Source organism: Chlorocebus sabaeus, chromosome 15 (assembly GCF_047675955.1).
Source record: "Chlorocebus sabaeus isolate Y175 chromosome 15, mChlSab1.0.hap1, whole genome shotgun sequence".
Classification (NCBI taxonomy): Eukaryota; Metazoa; Chordata; class Mammalia; order Primates; family Cercopithecidae; genus Chlorocebus; species Chlorocebus sabaeus.
Genome location: NC_132918.1, coordinates 1,111,550 through 1,129,998, shown reverse-complemented (window position 1 = coordinate 1,129,998; position 18,449 = coordinate 1,111,550). Strand labels below are relative to the sequence as shown.

General features: G+C 43.8%; 1 protein-coding gene across 2 annotated transcripts in view; it reads left to right on the top strand.

Moving 5' to 3' along the window:
- Window positions 1-17,681, top strand: part of XYLB (xylulokinase) — a 74,879-nt gene extending 57,198 nt beyond the window's left edge. Inside the window, exons 17-19 of one of the 2 annotated variants that reach the window (XM_073023356.1) lie at window positions 120-207; window positions 4,059-4,153; window positions 16,859-17,681. In XM_073023356.1, coding sequence (XP_072879457.1) covers window positions 120-207; window positions 4,059-4,153; window positions 16,859-16,963 — 288 coding nt within the window. In that variant the 3' untranslated portion in view covers window positions 16,964-17,681. Of the gene's footprint in view, window positions 1-119; window positions 208-4,058; window positions 4,154-9,940; window positions 15,315-16,858 lie in introns of those variants that run through there. The other variant, XM_007971745.3, reaches the window with a different exon arrangement.
- Window positions 17,682-18,449: the final 768 nt, after the last annotated feature.

Here is an 18,449-nt window from a genome sequence, read left to right as displayed (position 1 = left end):
GTGGAATGGAAGGGGGTCAGAAGACATATGAGGGAGAGAGCTTGGAAAGTGCATCCCACAACATCTGTGTTCCCTCTGAGGAGTGGCTCACCACAGTAGAACCTCTGTGTCCTTTTCAGGTGCTTGCAGATGTGTTTGGTGCCCCGGTGTATGTTATAGACACTGCCAACTCAGCCTGTGTGGGTTCTGCATACCGAGCTTTTCATGGTAGGTCGATGGAGGGAGACAGCTGTCTCTGGAAGTGGCCAGGACATGGGGTGGGCTGAGGAGGGTGGAAGGGGGAGAGTGAGGTGTTCCCAGTCTTTGGGGACATTGGAGTCTTGGGGACTTCAGCTTCATTTTTCTAGCACCCAGCAGATGAGAGCCAACCCATACTCTCTTTTCCTTTATTCTTTGCTTAAAGTGGGGAAAAAGAGGCTGAGTCCTAACTGAATGAAGTCTGGTCAGAGTTAAGGGCAGCACCGGGACACGGGAAAAGAACACAGGGCATGGCTGAGGGCACGTGGGCATGGGTCTGGACAGCTAGAGAGCAGGAGAGGTGGACGAAGTCCAGAGCCGTCTTTTCAGCAGAACAAAAGTTGAAACAAAGGGGAAGACTTCAGGCCCAAGCAGTCCAGGACCCTGGACAGCGCCATGGAGCCCTGTTGCCCTGATGGAGGCCTCGCTGAAACTCTCGGCATTAAGGGAAGCTCCCTGATCTAGGCGAGTTCTGGCGGGAGCAGCACATACCCGCAAGGGCATTCATCCTTCAAGTTGGATCAATTTGCCCTACCTCCTGCCTGTTCAGGGAGCTCCTGTAGCAGCCCAAGTGGTTCTATTCTTTTCATGTTCTTAACTTTTTAACATACCTATTTCAGCTTATATATTTCTTTTCTTTTTTCTTTTTTTCTTTTTTTTTTTTCTGAGACGGAGCCTTGCTCTGTCACCCAGGCTGGAGTGCAGTGGCTTAATCTCCGCTCACTGCAAGCTCCAACTCCTGGGTTCACACCATTCTCCTGCCTCAGCCTCCTGAGTAGCTGGGACTAGAGGCACCAGCCACCACGCCCAGCTAATTTTTTGTATATTTAATAGAGGAGAGGTTTCACCGTGTTAGCCAGGATGGTCTCGATCTCCTAACTTCGTGATCCGCTCTTGGCCTCCCAAAGTACTGGGATTACAGGTGTGAGCCACCACACCCGGCCTAAGCTTATATTTTTCTATCAACGTTGAGAATTAATCAGGCAACATATCCTTCTCTTAATAATTAACCTTGGCGGGGTGTGGTGGCTCATGCCTGTAATCCCAGCACTTTGGGAGACCGAGGCAGGTGGATCACAAGGTCAGGAGTTCGAGACCAGCCTGGCTAGTATGGTGAAACCACGTCTCTACTAAAAATACAAAAATTAGCTGGGCATGGTGGCACACGACTGTAATCCCAGCTACTCAGGAGGCTGAGGCAGGAGAATTGCTTGAACCTGGGAGGCAGAGGTTGCAGTGAGCCGAGACTGCACCATTGCACTCCAGCCTGGTTGACAAAGCGAGACTCCATCTCAAAAAAAATAAATAATTAATTAACCTCTTACCCTTTTATTCTCTCCCCACCCCGTCTACCTCACCCCGCCTCATGCCACATCCTATATCAAGATCACTTGGGAATTTATTTCCAGATTCTTATATTAAATACATTTAACATCATATTGGCTTTTATTCACACTTACCCATGAGTCTGCCCGCCTTTTTTCGTTCGTTCGTTCGTTTGTTCCTTCCTTCCTTCCTTCCTTCCTTCCTTCCTTCCTTCCTTCCTTCCTTCCCTCTTTCTTTCCTTCCTTCCTTCCCTCCTTCTTTCCTTCCCTCCTCCTTCCTTCCTTCCTTCCTTCCTTCCTTCCTTCCTTCCTTCCTCTGTTTCTTACTTTCTCTTTTTTTTAAAACTTCCTGACATTTCGGCCAGGCGCAGTGGCTCACACCTGTAATCCCAGCACTTTGGGAGGCCAAGGCGGGCAGATTATAAGGTCAGGAGATCGAGATCATACAGGCCAACAGAGTGAAACCCCATCTCTACTAAAATACAAAAAAAAAAAAAAAAATTAGCTGGGCATGGTGGCACATGTCTGTAGTCCCAGCTACTCGGGAGGTTGAGGCAGGGGAATAGCTTGAACCTGGGAGGTGGAGGCTATAGTGAGCTGTTGCAGTGAGCCAAGATCACGCCACTGCACTCCAGCGTGGCGACAGAGCAAGACTCCATCTCAAAAAAAAAAAAGAAACAAACAAACAAAAAACTTCTTCTTTCTCCTTTATTTCTATGCTGAGGTTTTGTTTTGTTTTGTTTGAGACATGGTCTCTGTTGTCCAGCCTGGAGTGCAGTGGTGTAGTCATGGCTCACTGCAGCCTCCACCACCTAGGCTCAGGTGATCTTCCCACCCCCACCTCAGCCTCCCAGATAGCTGGGACTACAGGCACACACCACCACACCTGGCTAATTTTTGTAGAGATAGGGTTTGGCCATGTTGCCCAGGCTGAACTCGAACTCCTGGGCTCAAGTGATCCACCCACCTCAACCTCCCAAAGGGCTAGGATTACAGGCATGAATCCTAGTGCTACAATTACCGCATCCAAGCTGTGTGGTAGTTTTGTTGGAATATACGACCTAAATAAATATTGTAAGAGAGAATTCAATAGGTGATGGTTTTGAGGCCTGACATGTCCAACAAGTCCTTTTGTTTCATCCTCTCAAAGATTGCCTGGGCAAAAGACTCTATGTTCAAAATACTTTTCCTGAGAGCTTTGAAGATACTCTTCCATAATCTTCTGGCCTTCAGGGTGGCTAAATAGAAGTATGGGGTCCGCTTCATAATTATTTTGTGGAAGTGGGAAAGGAGTTGCCCTTTAAGGACTTCACTGCTATCCTGCACTGTGTTTTGTTTTGTTCGTTTTCCCTTTCTGTGCTTGCCAAAGGGTACCTGGGCCACTGCCCTGCTCTGCCCTCCAAAACCAAAGCCTGAGCCAAATCTTAGCTCACTGGTCCCCACCCAGAGGGTTACTAACCGCTTCATTTAGAGATCTCTTCTCCCCAGCTGGGCCTGGGGATGACTGTCTTGTGTAGCGTCTGCGAGTATGAGTAGAGATGGGACTAGAGTCTTCTCTTGCTGTCCACCCCACCACCATCCCAGTCCCACACCCATTCTGCTCTGAGCTGGAATTTTCTAGCATTTGGTTAGGAAAACTGCTCCTCACGTCTTCAGAGGGCCCTTCTTCACTCCTGGTGGTGGTGTGTTTCTCTGTCTATCTGACGCTACTACTTACCTTGCCTAGAAATTGCTCATTGTTTCTTGCCCACCAATGGCAACCTTCCCCCTGCTACTCATTTGCTTCGTGAGTAATTATTGAGTCCCTTTTGTATACAGATGGTGTGCTAGGCACCATGGTTATAGTGGTGACCCAGAGAGACACGATGTCTGGCTTCGTGGACTTTACAGCTCAGCCAAAGAGGGATCTTAAGCCAATACTCACTGAAATATATGGCACAAGTTGGGAAAAGTGCTCTGAGGAAAAGCAGATGGTGCTGAGGGCTAAGGAGGGCCTCTTGAACAAGTGATGGTTCTAGGTGCATCTTAGCTGAGGAGAAGGGAACGGGCGTGTGAAGAGTGGAAAGAACATTCTGCACAGTGAAAAGGCTCTGAGGCAGCATGAGTGGAGAGGAGACCAGGCTGTCCAGAATGTGGTGAACGAGGGGAGAGAGGAGGGGCAGGCAGACCCTTCCCCATCATATGTTGAGGTTACCTGGCCCATTCCATGAAAGGCACAACCACAAAGGGCAAGACAAGCTAGGTCCTGCTGGAGACAAGCCTGCGCTTGGCATTTTTTTGTTTTGTTTCGTAATTTTATTGAGGTACAATCTATATGACATAAAAATCATACATTTTAAGTGTCCATTGATTTTTCATAAATGTACTGAATTGTGCAACCGTCACTATAATCCAGTTTTAGAAGAGTTTGCCACCCCAGTGAGATCCTTCATGGTGTTTATGGTTAACGTCTTCATTTGCAACATGCACTAACGTGAAGTGAGTTTTCCCTTCTAGGTCTTGCAGGTGGAAGAGATGTGCCCTTTTCAGAGGTTGTGAAGTTGGCTCCAAATCCCAGACTAGCTGCTACCCCAAGCCTGGGAGCTTCTCAGGTGAGAGACCGTCGGAATTTGTTTATAACATTTGCATTATGAAAGCTCGCTAGGGTTTTTCCCCCACCAACAGGTCACCTACATTGAACTTGATGTGCTCAACAAAAGGAGAAATTCCGCTTTATTGAAATCATCAAGAAAACGGAGCAAAAGAGCCAGGTTGTCTGCTGCAAGTTACAGATGCTGCTGATTTTACAGCCAGGGTCAGGTGGATTGCTGGGCCTATTTTTATTGCTTCGTATGCCCCACGGTGGGCCCTTCCATGTCACTGGGCTATAAAAGCTACTGAAAGGATCTGTCACTGAAACTCAAGACATGCTGGATTTCTAGCACTCAAATCTCAAGTCTAGACCCAAGATAGCTGTGCAGTCACCCAGGCCAGGAAACCCCTGTGAAGGCAGACCTCGCTTGTTGCAGGTTGGGTTCCTCAGAAAGCAGAGTCTGAGATGTCAACTAAGATATATGAGGTTTATGGGAGTGGGAGGAGTTGCTCTTGGAATCCACAACTGTAGAAAGGAAAGGGAGTAGACAGGATTGGACAGAGGGAGAAGGTGAATGGCAGTGCAATTTCTGGAGCCTAAGCTGTTCCTACAGAAAGCTCTGAAGCTGAGGTGACCTTTAGAGTTTTATCCAGTTGGGCTAAGGGGCTGGGCCTTTATACCCCATGTCAATCAGTCATCACATGTGGGCCACCCCAGGAGGGGGTGAGGCAGCTCTTTATAGCGAAAGCAGTCTCCAAAGCGGGCAGCTGAGGGCTGTCTGCCAACAGCACTCCCAGCAGTTGGGAGAATAAGTTCTTCGTTCCTGAGGTGAATCTGGATGGTACCCACAGCATCCGCCACACCGCTGTACCTGCTTGCAGAAGGGTCTGGCAGCCCAGCAGCAGGGGTGGGTGCATCTTGTAAGGAACTGTGAAGGCTCTGACATTTACCTGACTTGCAAGCTAACAGGTGAGCCTGCCAGTTTTGTAGCGGCAGGCAGAAGACACAGGACTCCTGGATCAGAGACAAAGGGCTTTATGATGATGAACCGTGATGAACTCATGGTTCATCAGGAAGCATGAACTTCATGCTTGCATCAGTTTCCCTTGGCCTCCAAATTCCACAGGGTGATGCAAAGTGGGCCCAGGTGGATACTGTGCACATAATAGGCTGTGATACAACCAAATGATCCCGAGCATAGAAAACTCCCAACCTTGTAAAGGAACTGCGAGCAAACCTGCCCAAACTTTGCCACCAAAGGAGACATTATCCTTATTATTCTTGTCAGCAAACAGACAAACACTCTCTCCAGTGTCTCTGCCCTGGAGACACTGTCTATATGTCTCTATGCTTTACAAACATCCTTGAAAAGATAGTCTGAAACGAAAGCTATCACAAGACATGTAGAAACACCATGGAGAATTGTCTCCCAGCATACCTTGGACGTAGGAACTCATGCTGTCTAGGAGACCCAGACAAACCACACACACAGGTGTGCCCAAGCATCTGTGATTTTTCTGTTGTGTGTAAGAGACCACTTTTCTCTTACGTTTGAGAGTCCACTGGAAACACTGAAAAGATTCGATGTCGAGATAAAGGGCATTTAAGTTCTGATTTTTCTGCTTCTCCTTCACCATGAGACCTTAAGCAGCACTCCTTGTCTCTAGACCTTTGTTTTTTATCTGTGAAGTGGGTACAACATCTGTCCTGCCTCCCTTTCACCTACTAATTGTGAGGCTTAAAAACAATCCTTGACCGAAATGGCATTATAGTCTAACAGGAAATCTGGAGGTAGAATTGGTTCAGTTGTTCAACATGAGAACTCTGGTCATGTTCCCTGCAATTCCTCAGGTCAGCAGTGGACAATGGGAACATAATGTGAGCCACATATGTCATTTAAAATATTCTGGTTGCCTCATTTTTAAAAGTAAAAATAAAAAGAAATGCTTAAAATTAATTTTAATAATACATTTTATTTAATCCACTATATCTGAAGTATTGTCATGTCAACATGTAATAAATAGAAAAGTTACTAATGTGGGGCTGGACGCAGTGGCTCACACCTGTAATCCCAGCACTTTGGGAGGCCGAGGTGGGCAGATTGCTTGAGCCCAGGAGTTCAAGAGCAGCCCGGGCAGCATGGCAAAAACCCCATCTCTACAAAAAATAAAAAAATTAGCTGGGTGTGGTGGTGCATGCCTGTAATCCCAGCTACTCTGGAGGCTGAGGTGGGAGCATCACTTGAGCCCAGGAGGAGGTGGAGGTTGCAGTAAGCCAAGATCACACCACTGCACTCCAGCCTGGGCGACAGAGACCCTGTCTTTAAAAAAAAAAAAAAGTTACTAATATGATATTTTACATTTCCTTTTTTGCACGAAGCTTTTGAAATTTGGTGTGCATTTAATACTTACAGTTCTGGGCATGCTTCAAGTATGCAAAGGTATACATGGCTTGTGGCTACTGTGCTGGATAGTGCAGCTCTGGGTGTGCTCACATGGTGGGAGGATGGCTGTAGCTGCCCCACACATGTCTTCACAGCTGTGTTCAAAGGCAGGGATCATAGGGTGACGCTGGGCAGACAGCCTCTCCTCACACCCTCTTGCTCATCAGGGAGGAAAATACTGGCCTATCCCTCCCCTACCCCACACACCCCAACAGGCTACCACTTAGTCATATATGGTCAATTCTGATTGTAGGAAAGGCTAGGGTAGGGTCTGGCTCTTTCATTCTATCTGGAAGGAGGCCAGCAAGGAGGAAGGTAATTGGGGAAAGGTTTAGGGCAGCACAGCAGCATCTGCCTCATGTAGAGTATGGAGTGGCAAATCCTCGGAGCTGTGTCCCCTGAGCTGGTGAGAGTGCCTCATCACTCTCCCTGGCCTGCCCATGGCCAAAATCACTGACAACTCGTGGAACCCTTTACCGTTGTTGGATCCAAATCCTCAAAAGCCCTCCCAACAGCGGGTTGCAAGCAGTGACAGTCTACGTGATTGTCAGCATACACAACTTATATGCAGACTGCATTTGTGGACTAGAGTTAAACTCCTTGAGAGCAGGGCCACATCCTTCATTCTTTCTGTGGCACCAACAGCACTGCTTGTGCTCAAGCGGAAACTCAAAGCAGTAAGCATGTTTTCTCCCTTGGCTCAAATTGCAGTTTTCTCCATGGGGAGAAATCAAAGCCCCTTACCTTTGTTCTCTGACTTCTTAATGTCCAGTACAGGCTAGGACAACCTTAGGCTCCTCGCCTGTGGGCCTCTTTATAAAGGGTCACCTGTTATCTTTTGCTTTATTTTACTCATGGGGTCTATTCCCAAGTACTTCACAAACACATAGTTCACAGGGTAGAACCAGAACATCAGCTGTGTCACCCTCATTTGGAAGAGCAAAGGAATTTATCCTGCTAAGCCCTTCTAGGCAGCACAGACTCATCGTGGACTTCGAAGCCAGCAGGCTCCCTCTCTCTGGCTCTGACACCCCGTGTAACTGTCCCTGAGCCTTCGCAGACAGAGCTGCTGCAGCTGCGCCACGAGTAGGCCCCAGTCGCATAGTGAGTTGTTAAAATGCTTGACTTCCAGCTGGGCGTGGTGACTCACGCCTGTAATCCCAGCACTTTCAGAGGCCGAGGCGGATGGATCACCTGAGGTCAGGAGTTACAAACCAGCCTGGCCAACATGGTGAAAACCCGTCTCTACTAAAAAAGAAAAAACACAAAAATTAGCCGGGTGTGGTGGTGCACACCTGTAGTCCCAGCTACTCGAGAGGTTGAGGCATGAGAATCGCTTGAAACTAGGAGGTAGAAGCTGCAGTGAATCAAGATTGCACCACTGCACCTCCAACCTGGGTAACAGCGAGACCCTGTCTCAAGAAATAAAAAAACACAACTTAACTTTGGAGCAAATTAAACTAAATTAAGAAGGAATGGGGTTGGCATGAGCTCCTGCTTATGTTTACTTGCGAGTCCCAGGAAAATCCAGGTCCTTGGTCTTCAGTGTTGTTTGTCTGTGAGACAGCATGTGCTCACCTGAAGTGCATCTGCATTTCTCAGGTAAGACGGACAGCCACTGGGAAAACTGCTGAGGGGGTTAAAAGAAGGGTAAGAATGTGGGCTTGTGCTTCTTTTTGGTCTTTTTTCTCTGTTGGACTTTTTGTTTGTTTTGGCTTATAAGGAAGCACACTGTATATATAATTTTGTAGCTTCTTTAAAATTTCTACATTACAACATAAATATTTCATTCTTAAAAATGTATGTGCATACCATTTTTAATGACTGTATAATATTCTGTCTGGGTCGACCAGGCATGATGGCTCATACCTATAGTCCCAGCACTATGGGAGGCTGAGGCGGGAGGATCACTTGAGGCCAGGACTTGGAGACCAGCCTCATCGCTACCAAAAAAAAAAAAAAAAAGTCTGGCAAATTTTTCGCCAGAATCACAATTTACTTGAGCATTTTCCATGCCTTAGCACAGTTTTTAGTTTTACAATTATAATTAAGTCTTCTTAAATAAAGGATTAAAAAAAAAACTTTCCTATTCTACATGCGAATTTAACCTTTGGTTAACTTTCTAGCTCTTTTTTCCTTGAGATCTCATAAAAGTGGAATATCAACAGTTTTACTAGGCAACATTGCTTTTGTAAAGATGGCCTTTGCTTGGGAAACTGCATCTGAACTGAGAAAACTGTAACTACCTGGTGAGAAGTCTTCCTCAGGGCCTCCTTGAGTACAGTGACTCCTCCTGGACATGCCTCTTACCTACTAAGCTGTTACAGGAGATACTTTTGTAGTGCATATGAGGTTTTGAAGCCAGGGTCATTCTTTTGTCTGTATGATGTGGATCTCAACTCTTTTTTTTTTTTTTTTTTTTTTTTTTTTGAGACGGAGTCTCACTCTGTCGCCCAGTCTGGAGTGCGGTGGTACAATCTCAGCTCACTGAAACTTCATCCTCCTGGGTTCAAGTGATTCTCCTGCCTCAGCCTCTCGAGTAGCTGGGATTACAGGCGCCTGCCACCATGCCCAGCTAATTTTTGTATTTTTAGTAGAGACGGGGTTTCACCAGGTTGGTCAGGCTGGTCTTGAACTCCTGACCTCAGGTGATCCACCCGCCTTGGCCTCCCAAAGTGCTGGGATTACAGGCATGAGCCACCGCACACAGCCAGATCTCAGCTCTTTCTGCCTGGGCTGTAACCTGGTTGGGAGGCAAAGAGACCCTCTTCTGTACAACTGTGTGAACTGCTGTATCAACTGCTACATGGTCTTCCACTGAGAGGAGCACCTGCCGCCACTGTGTTTCTCCAGGCTGTCTTCCCTTGGCTCATGGTGGTCTTATACATCTGAATGTTCAATGGTATCAAAGAAGACCCTTGGCAGACTTGGCATCCTATGTTTAGGATTATTTCCTTAGGAGAGCTTCACCAAAGTAGAATAACTGGGTCCCACACTATGGGCTCCTTAATACAGATATAAAGTCAAGCCTATTTCCCAAAGAGTTGTATCACCAACTTTCACCAGCTGTGCAATGAGGCAGCCATTTCTAGGTACTCTCACCAGAATTTTTTAAAACTTTTGTAGATTTGATCATAAAAATTAGTTTCTTGTCATAATTTATAGTTTAAAAATATCTTAAACTACAGATTTGAGAACTCCTAACATTTCCTCTTTTGTGAATTGATGCTTTCTTTCTTTTGCCCAGCAAAAAAGTTAAATTGCAAGTAAACAAAATTTAAAAATTTTAAATTGCAAAGTGCAACCAGATGTAAGAGGCATTTCCCCTCTCCCTGTTCTAAACTGCTTTTTCTGCTCTTCTAGGTCTATGAGGCCCTCCTCCCCCAGTATGCCAAACTCGAGCAGAGAATCTTGTCTCAGACCCGGGGGCCTCTGGAGTGAACAGGCATCCTTGTTGCCCCTGCCTGCCCAGATTTACTGACCCCACTTGGAGACATGGCCCCGGACAGCAGGGATCCACTTCCCTGTTCTGAACAGCTCTTCCTGCCTCTGCTGACTCCTTGGAGTGTCCAGGACCATTTTAAAGCCGTCTTCAGCACATCTGCCTGAAGATAGATAGGCACTCGTGTCCTTGTGCCCATGTGCCCGTGTGCCCAAGGGCAGGAAAACATCTCTCTTTTCCTGTCTTTTATCCCAGGAGGCAGGACAACACTGAGACTGGGATATATCTGATAAAAACTATGACTTTTCCCCTTGTAGAGGCAGAATTAAAGCTAATCTAGGGACTCAAATTAGCAGAATGGGGGAGACAAAGCCCTGTCTCACCCCCTAACCTCATCCTATCTCTTTCTCCAACCCTGACTCTCTGCCCACTCCTCCCCAAACCATGACCCACAGCCGCCCCCACCCCATATCTGGATCCTACCTTCCATCCTCTCCCCCAATCCAAACCCCACAGCCTCTTCTCTCCCACACCCTGCCCTCCTTGTTTCAGCTGTCTGAGGTGCCTCCCAGAGCCTCTCTTATTTGCCCTATGCTCACCCTCTCCATGCTGTCCCCATTCTCTCCTTTCACCATCTGTTCTCTCCCCCTCCTTCATCTCCTCCCTCCCCAAACGCACCTGGCATAATTCACAACCTCCCACCCAAACGGTGGGCCTGGTGGACGTGCTTCCTGTGCCCTCCTTTTAGCTGTTCCCACAGATCACTGAGAGGGACCATCTCCCAAGTGGCACAGTTTAGAACTTCTCTCTCTTTTTCTCCCTCATTCCCTCTCTCTTCTTGCAGTCCACTTGTTGAAGAAGTTGTGTCATTTCTCTGGAAGAATTTCCCAAATTCTGGATTTCTTTTTTATATTGGAGTATTTCATCAGCTGAAAAGTTGTGATTCTCACTTTGAGTTTTCTTCCTATATTTGTACAGTGAGTTCCTTTTTCCTTCCTCTTTATCCCTCCTGTTTTACTTTATACCTCTCTATTCCTTGCTCAAATTATTGCAAAAGCCTCCACAGAAAGTCCTCTGTGATCTGACTCCTGCAGACTCTTCCAGATTTTTCTTCTGCCCCAGGTCTTTACTGAGCTCAGGACTCCAGCTAAATCAAAATACTCATGTTCTCACCCAGAGTGACAAAATCCTGCAGATAGGTTTAAGACCTGGTGGATCAGAGCAGTAGCTAGTGGGAAGTTAAAAGGAAGGGGCTTAGAAAATGAGTGGGATCAAAGGCATCACTTCTGATGGAGATGAAGCCATCTTGAAAGGGAGTGGTGTCCTTTGGAGGCATGGTGGACGAAAGGGGGCAAAGGAAGCAAGAGGCTAAAGATAACGGCCCATTAGATACGACAGCAAGGCCAAGATTCCGAAGAAGACAGACAACTCCCCCTAGATGTTACTTTTGAAAGACATTTTACATTATTGGCCAGCAGAAAAAAGGCTGTCTTGGAGCATGAAACAGTAAACTGTAACAAAACACTTCAACATGAATTTGAAAATAAATAATTGTGGATATAAAAGGACACCAGAGATCAGAAATTCAAAACCTCAGAATAAAAATGAAAAAGCTACAAGCATATAAGAGAAGAGAACTGACTGAACTTGGGAAATAATTTGAACAAAAAGATAAGTCATCACAAATATGAATACTAAATTATACTATATCTTAATGAAAATAGATATGGTCACAAGTACATTAAGGCACGTAGAAGGTAGGAGTAAGAAAAGCTAAGAGAAACAAAACAAACAAAGCAATATTAAAGAAAGAGCCAAAAAGACCCAGAAATAAAATGATAGATAAAGAAGATTGGCAAAGAAAAGATGATACAGGTAAAATTGGAACTCATGAAGACAAAAGATAAGACAGTGGAATAGAGTTAATATTTAAAATTCAAATATTAAAACTCAAACCCAAAAGAACTTTCTGAAAACAAAAGAAAACCTGAAACTTTATCTTGAAAGGGTCTATCTTGTTACTTCGAATATTGACCCAGAATGATGAGCTCTGAGACATATCCTGCCAACTATACTTTGAAGCCAAAGGAAAAGAACTATGTGAGCCTCTAGGCCAAAAGACCTAGTCTCTTACAAAGGAAAGATCTGGTTGGCCTCAGACTTCTCAACAAAGCGAGATAGCAATGGGGCAACCTTTCCAAGAAACTCAAAGAAAGCATGAACTGAGGATTTCATATTTCTCCAAGCTGTCCTTTAAGTATCAAGGATATAGGAAGAAGTTTTAATTACACAAGAACCCAGGGACTATTGTACCCACAACGTCTTCCTTAGAATTCTACTAAAAGACAAGCTTCATCCAACTAGGAGATGATTGGGGAAATGAGCAAAAGGACTGGATGTGACCCTTGAATATCTTTGGTTGTAGACCTGAGACCAAATGGAAGTGGGGATAAGGGTGGAAGAATAGTGTTAGTCTATTCTCACACTGCTATAAAGATAGTACCCAGCCGGGCATGGTGGCTCATGTCTGTAATCCCAGCACTTAGGGAAGCCAAGGCAGAAAGATCACCTGAGGTCAGGAGTTTGAGACCAGACTGGCCAACATGGTGAAATCCCGTCTTTACTAAAAATAAAAAAATTAGCTGGGTATGGTGGTGCACCCCTGTAATCTCAGCTACTCAGGAGGCTGAGGCATGAGAATTGCTTGAACCTGGGGGCAGAGATTGCAGTGAACCAAGATCATGCCACTTCACTCCAGCCTGGGCGACAGTGAGAGTCTGTCTCAAAAAAATAAAAAATAAATAAAGATAGTACTCAAGACTGGGTAATTTATAAAGAAAAGAGGTTTAATTGACTCACAGTTCCACATGCTGGGGAGGCCTCAGGAAACCTACAATCATGGCAGAAGGTGAAGGGGAAGCAAGGACCTTCGCATGGTGGCAAAAAGAGCATGAACGCACACGAGAGCAAGCAGGGAAAACTGTCTTATAAAACCATCAGCTCTCGTGAGAACTTACTATCATGAGAACAGCATGGGAGAAACCACCCCCATGATCCAGTCACCTCCCACCAGGTCTCACCCTCAACACCTGGAGATTACAATTCAAGATGAGATTTGGGTGGGGACACAAGTTCTAATCACATGAAATAGTATCAAATGGTATATGCTTTGACAAGATAGAAGTAACAAAAAAGAAGGGAGAGAGGAAGAGGAAAGTACAAAGAACTCCTTGTTGCTTAGGCAATATGTAGAAGTCAAAGAGCATTATTTAAAGTTGACAAAACAAGTATATGAAGTGTAAGTAAGGAAAAGAAGATGTGGAGCATTAAAGGTGTACTATACTATTTAAAGTAATAGTATAGAATACATAGTATAATTACTAGAATAAAAATGTAAATCTCCAATGCTCAAAGAAATAATAATAAAGGCAGTAGATTACAGTGAAAAACATACAGTGAAAAAAGGCATAGATTACAGTGAAAACATGCCATCATACAGTAAATATATTAAGTCCAACATGTAAGTTAAATCAGTACATGTGAAAGGACTTACCTATTAAAAGGAATATCAGATTGACTTACAAACCAATGTCTTATTGTCTGTTATTTATAAGAGACACATCTAAAATAAGTGATTCAGAGAAGCTAAATAAAAAGAGATGGGCAAAAATAGACTGGGCAAGTAGGACCACAGAAGACAAAGATTACAGTATCCATATCTGAAAAGGTAGAATTCAGGAAAAAATAGACAAGACAATGAAGGATACATTAAAATGCTAAAAGCCACAAGTCACAATGAGGATATACTACTTATGAGTGTTACAGCTTCAATTATCTGGTTTGTCAACTTTAAATGATATTCTTTGGCTCCCACCTATTGCCTGTACAACAAAGAACTCTTTGTACTTTCCTCTTTCTCTCTCCCTCTTTTTTCATTGTTTCCATTGTGTTACTTCTACCTTGTTAAAGCACATAACATTTGCATAACAAATTATGCAAGGAAAAATGAATAGAAACCTAGAAATAACAGAGAACTTTAAAACACCTCTGTCTCACCCAAGACTGAAGTTAAGGAGACAAAAAATACATTTAAGGATATAAGTGATCTAAATAACAGTATCTATAAAGTAGATCTAATGAATATATGTTGAACTTTCTACCTTGATAATAAAGAATACTCCTCTAGGGCAAGCATGATGACTCACACCTGTAATCCCAGCACTTTGGGAGGCTGAGGCAGGTGGATCGCTTGAGCTCAGGAGTTCCAGACCAGCTTGGCCAACGTGGTGAAACCCCATCTCTACAAAAAAATACAAAAATTAGCCAGGCATGGTGGCAGGAGCCTGTAGTCCCCAGGAACTTATGACTCTTCTAGGAATCATAAGATTGTTGTCCCACAGCAGCCTCACACACCTGGCATATCAGTGATTAAACCCATAGGGTGCTATCTCAAAAATAATTGTGAGTGGGCTTTTGGTACGTAGACTCCAATAAGACACATAAAACCCACAGTACATTTTAGGAAGCTATACTAATGGCATTATCCAGGATTAAAAGGGACTAAATGTTAAAAAAAACCCTGGACCCCCAACTTTATATGGGCAGCAAGCAGGCACAGTTGCTCAAAAGACAGTTTCTAGGCTGAGCATGGTGGCTCACGCCTGTAATCGCAGCACTTTAAGAGGCCAAGGCGGGCGGATCATGAGGTCAGGAGTTCAAGACCAGCCTGGCCAAAATAGTGAAACCCCATCTCTACTAAAAATACAAAAATTAGCTGGGCATGGTGATACATGCCTGTGGTCCCAGCAGCTTGGGAGGCTGAGGCAGGAGAATCGCTTGAACCCAAGAGGTGGAGGTTGCAGTGAGCTGAGATCTCGCCACTGCACTCCAGCTTGGGCAACAGAGTGAGACTTCGTCTCAAAAAAAAATAAAAAAATTGTATATGTATCAGCAGGTCGGGCATGGTGTCTCATGCCTGTAATCCTAGAACTTTGGGAGGCTGAAGCAAGTGGATCACCTGAGATCAGGAGTTCAAGATCAGCCTGGCCAACATGGTGAAACCCTGTCTCTACTAAAAATACAAAAAAAAAGTTAGGTGGGCGTGGTCGCAGACGCCTGTAATCCCAGCTACTCAGGAGACTGAGACAGGAGAATCACTTGAACCTGGAAGGCGGAAGTTGCAGTGAGCTGAGATGGCAGCACTGTACTCCAGCCTGGGCAACAGAGCAAGACTCCATCTCAAAAAAAAAAAATATATATATGTATATATACACACACACACACACACACACACACGTATCAGAAAAAAATGCAAATACACTTTAAGCATATTTTAAAATGCTTACTGACAAAAATCAAAGAGTTTGATAAAATTCTGTGTTACCATGACTGTGGAGCAATAGACATTCATATACATTTCTGGTAGGAGTGCAATTTTGTGAGACTCCTAAGGAGGGAAATTGGGCAACATCTAACAAAACTAAATATGAGTATGACTGAACCATTCCAATAGGAATCTGCACAAAGACACAATTCCAACATACAAGATAACGTATGTATAAGGTTATTGTGAAATTATTGATAATAGCAAAGTACTTGGGAAAAGGCAAATATACATTAATATAGGACAGATTGAATAGATTATAATGCATCCACACAATAAAAAAGAATGAGGAAGATCTCTAGGTACCAATGAGGGGTAAATTCCAGAAACAAAGGACAGTTCTCTATTATTCTCTATTATTCTTTTTATTCCCCTTAACAAAGTTTTATAGTTTTTAGTGTATGTCTTACACATATTTTGTTAAATTATTTGATTTTTAAAAAAGATTTTGTGATGAAATGTATGACATTTATCATTTTAACCATTTTTAAGTGGAAAAGTGTTCATTGTTTCAATTGTTTTTACTAACATTTAGGAATATTCCATGGTATGTTGAATTATTCATTGGGAACATATAAAGATCAAATTCAGTAGCGTTAGGTATATTCACAATATTATGCTACCATCACCACCACACATTTCCAAAACCTTTTTATCATTCTAGGCTGCAGCTCTACTCACTAAACAATAACTCCTGTTTTCCTCTCCCCAGCCCTTGATGACCGCTATCCTTTCTCTCTATGGATTTGCCTCTTCTAGGCTTTTCATATAAGTGGTATCATACATGTGTCCTCTTGTGTCTGGCTTATCCCACACACATGTAAAATAGTTAATGTTTTAATGTTTTAAATTTAAAGGTTCATTCACATTGTAGCAAGGCTGAATAATATTCTGCTGTCTTTATATACCACATCCTGTTTATCCATTCATCCATCAGTGGACATTTGAGTTGTTTTCACCTTTTGGTGATTGTAAATAATGCTGCTATGAACGTTGCTGTACAAACATCTGTTTGAGTCCGTGCTTTCAATTTTTTAGGTGTATACCTAGAAGTGAAATTGCTGAATCATACAGTAATTCTGTTTAACTTTTTGAGGACCCACCACAGTTTTCCACAGTAGCTGCACCATTTTACATTCCCAGCAGTAATGCACAGGGATCTAGTTTCTCTACATCCTTGTCAACACTTGTTATTTTTCTTTTTTTAAATATATATATAATAGCCATCCTTATGGATGTGAAGTGAAGTTTCATTGTGGTTTTGATTTGTGTTTTCCTAATGACTAGTGATGTTAAGCACTTTTCGTGTTCTTATTGGCCATTTGTACACATTTAATTGTTTTGATGCTGTTGGAAAAGTGTTTCATTTTTTCGATTGTTTTCGCTAGCATATAGGGATAGTCTATGGTATATGGAATTATTCGATGCTAACATACAAAAATCATTTTGTTTTTAGATGGAGTCTCGCTCTGTCATCAGGCTGGAGTGCAGTGGCGCGATCTCGGCTCACTACAATCTCTGCCTCCTGTGTTCAAGCGATTCTCCTGCCTTAGCTTCCTGAGTAACTGGGATTACAGGCACCTGCCACCATGCACAGCTAATTTTTGTACTTTTAGTAGAGACGGGATTTCACCATGTTGGCCAGGATGGTCTCAATCCCCCGACCTTGTGATCCACCCACCTTGGCCTCCCAAAGTGCTGGGATTACAGACATAAGCCACCACGCCTGGCCACAAGAATCCATTTTTGTTTGATTTTGTGTCTTGCAACTTTATTAAATTCACTTACTAGTTATGGTAGTATTTTGTATTAGTAGGATATGTAGGATTTCTATCCATCATGTCATGTCATCTGTAAAAACAAAGCCAGTTTTCTTCTTTTCAATCTGTAAGCATTTTATTTCATTGTCTTGCCTTCCTGCAACGATTAGAGTGTCTAGTATAGGGTTGAATGGAAGCAGGGAGAGCAATAATCCTTGCCTTGTTGCTGATCTTAGGGGACAGCATTTTATCACTAAGAGTGTGTGTGTGAATACACCCTCCGTTGGGCTAAGAAATTTCCTTTCCTTTCTTGCTGGAGGTGGGGAGGAACGTTTAAAAAGAATGTGTAGGTTTGTCTTGAATTTTGGCAAATGTTTTCCATGTATGTGTTATGGTTTTGGTATTCTGTGTTCCTTAAATATTTGATTGAATTCACCAGTGAAACCATCGTAGTTAGATGTTTTCTTTGTGGAACTTTTAAGTTAAAATTCAATTGAAATAAAAATATATGGCCCTTCAGATTTTGTACTTCTTTTTGTGTCAATATTAATAATATGCATCTTTCAAAGAATCTTTTTTTCTTTTTTGGTAGAGACAGGGTTTTGCCATGTTGTTGATAGCAAGCCCTAACCCTGTCATAAACAAGCCTTAAAGAAACTGGCCATAAACAGGATTTCTGCAGCAATGTGACATGCTCACGATGGCTGTCATGCACACTGCTAAAAGTTGTTGGTTTACTGGAGCAGGGCAAGGAATACCTGTCCCTGCCTGGAGCAAAAAACTGCTCAAACCACAAACAATAGCAGGAGAGGCCTGTGCTTTGACAGCATGTTTTTGCTGCAGATAATCAGCCAGAGCCTGTTTCTCTGCTCCTCACTGAGATTGCTTTGTTTCCCATAAGGAATGCTTTTAGCTAACCTACCATCTGTCAAAGCTATGCTTATCACTGGCTTTCTGTCAATAAATGTGTGGGTCAAGCTCTGTTCATGGCGCTCAGCTCTGAAGGCTGTCAGCCCTCAATCCCCACTTTATACTATATTCCCGTGTCTTTGTCTTAATTCCTCTAGCGCCACTGGGTTGGAGTCTCCATGACCGAGCTGGTCTCAGCAAGCGGTACCCAACGTGGGGGCTTGAATCCAGGTGTAAGGATCACCGGAGCGACGGTTAGAAAATGTGGAACTACACTGGAGGACACCTGAGTCGTGTTAAAGCAATTCCCATGGTAAGAAGGGGAGCTCAGAAGCATCAGGGTAACAATGGGACAAGGGTCGAGCAGGCATGAGGCTT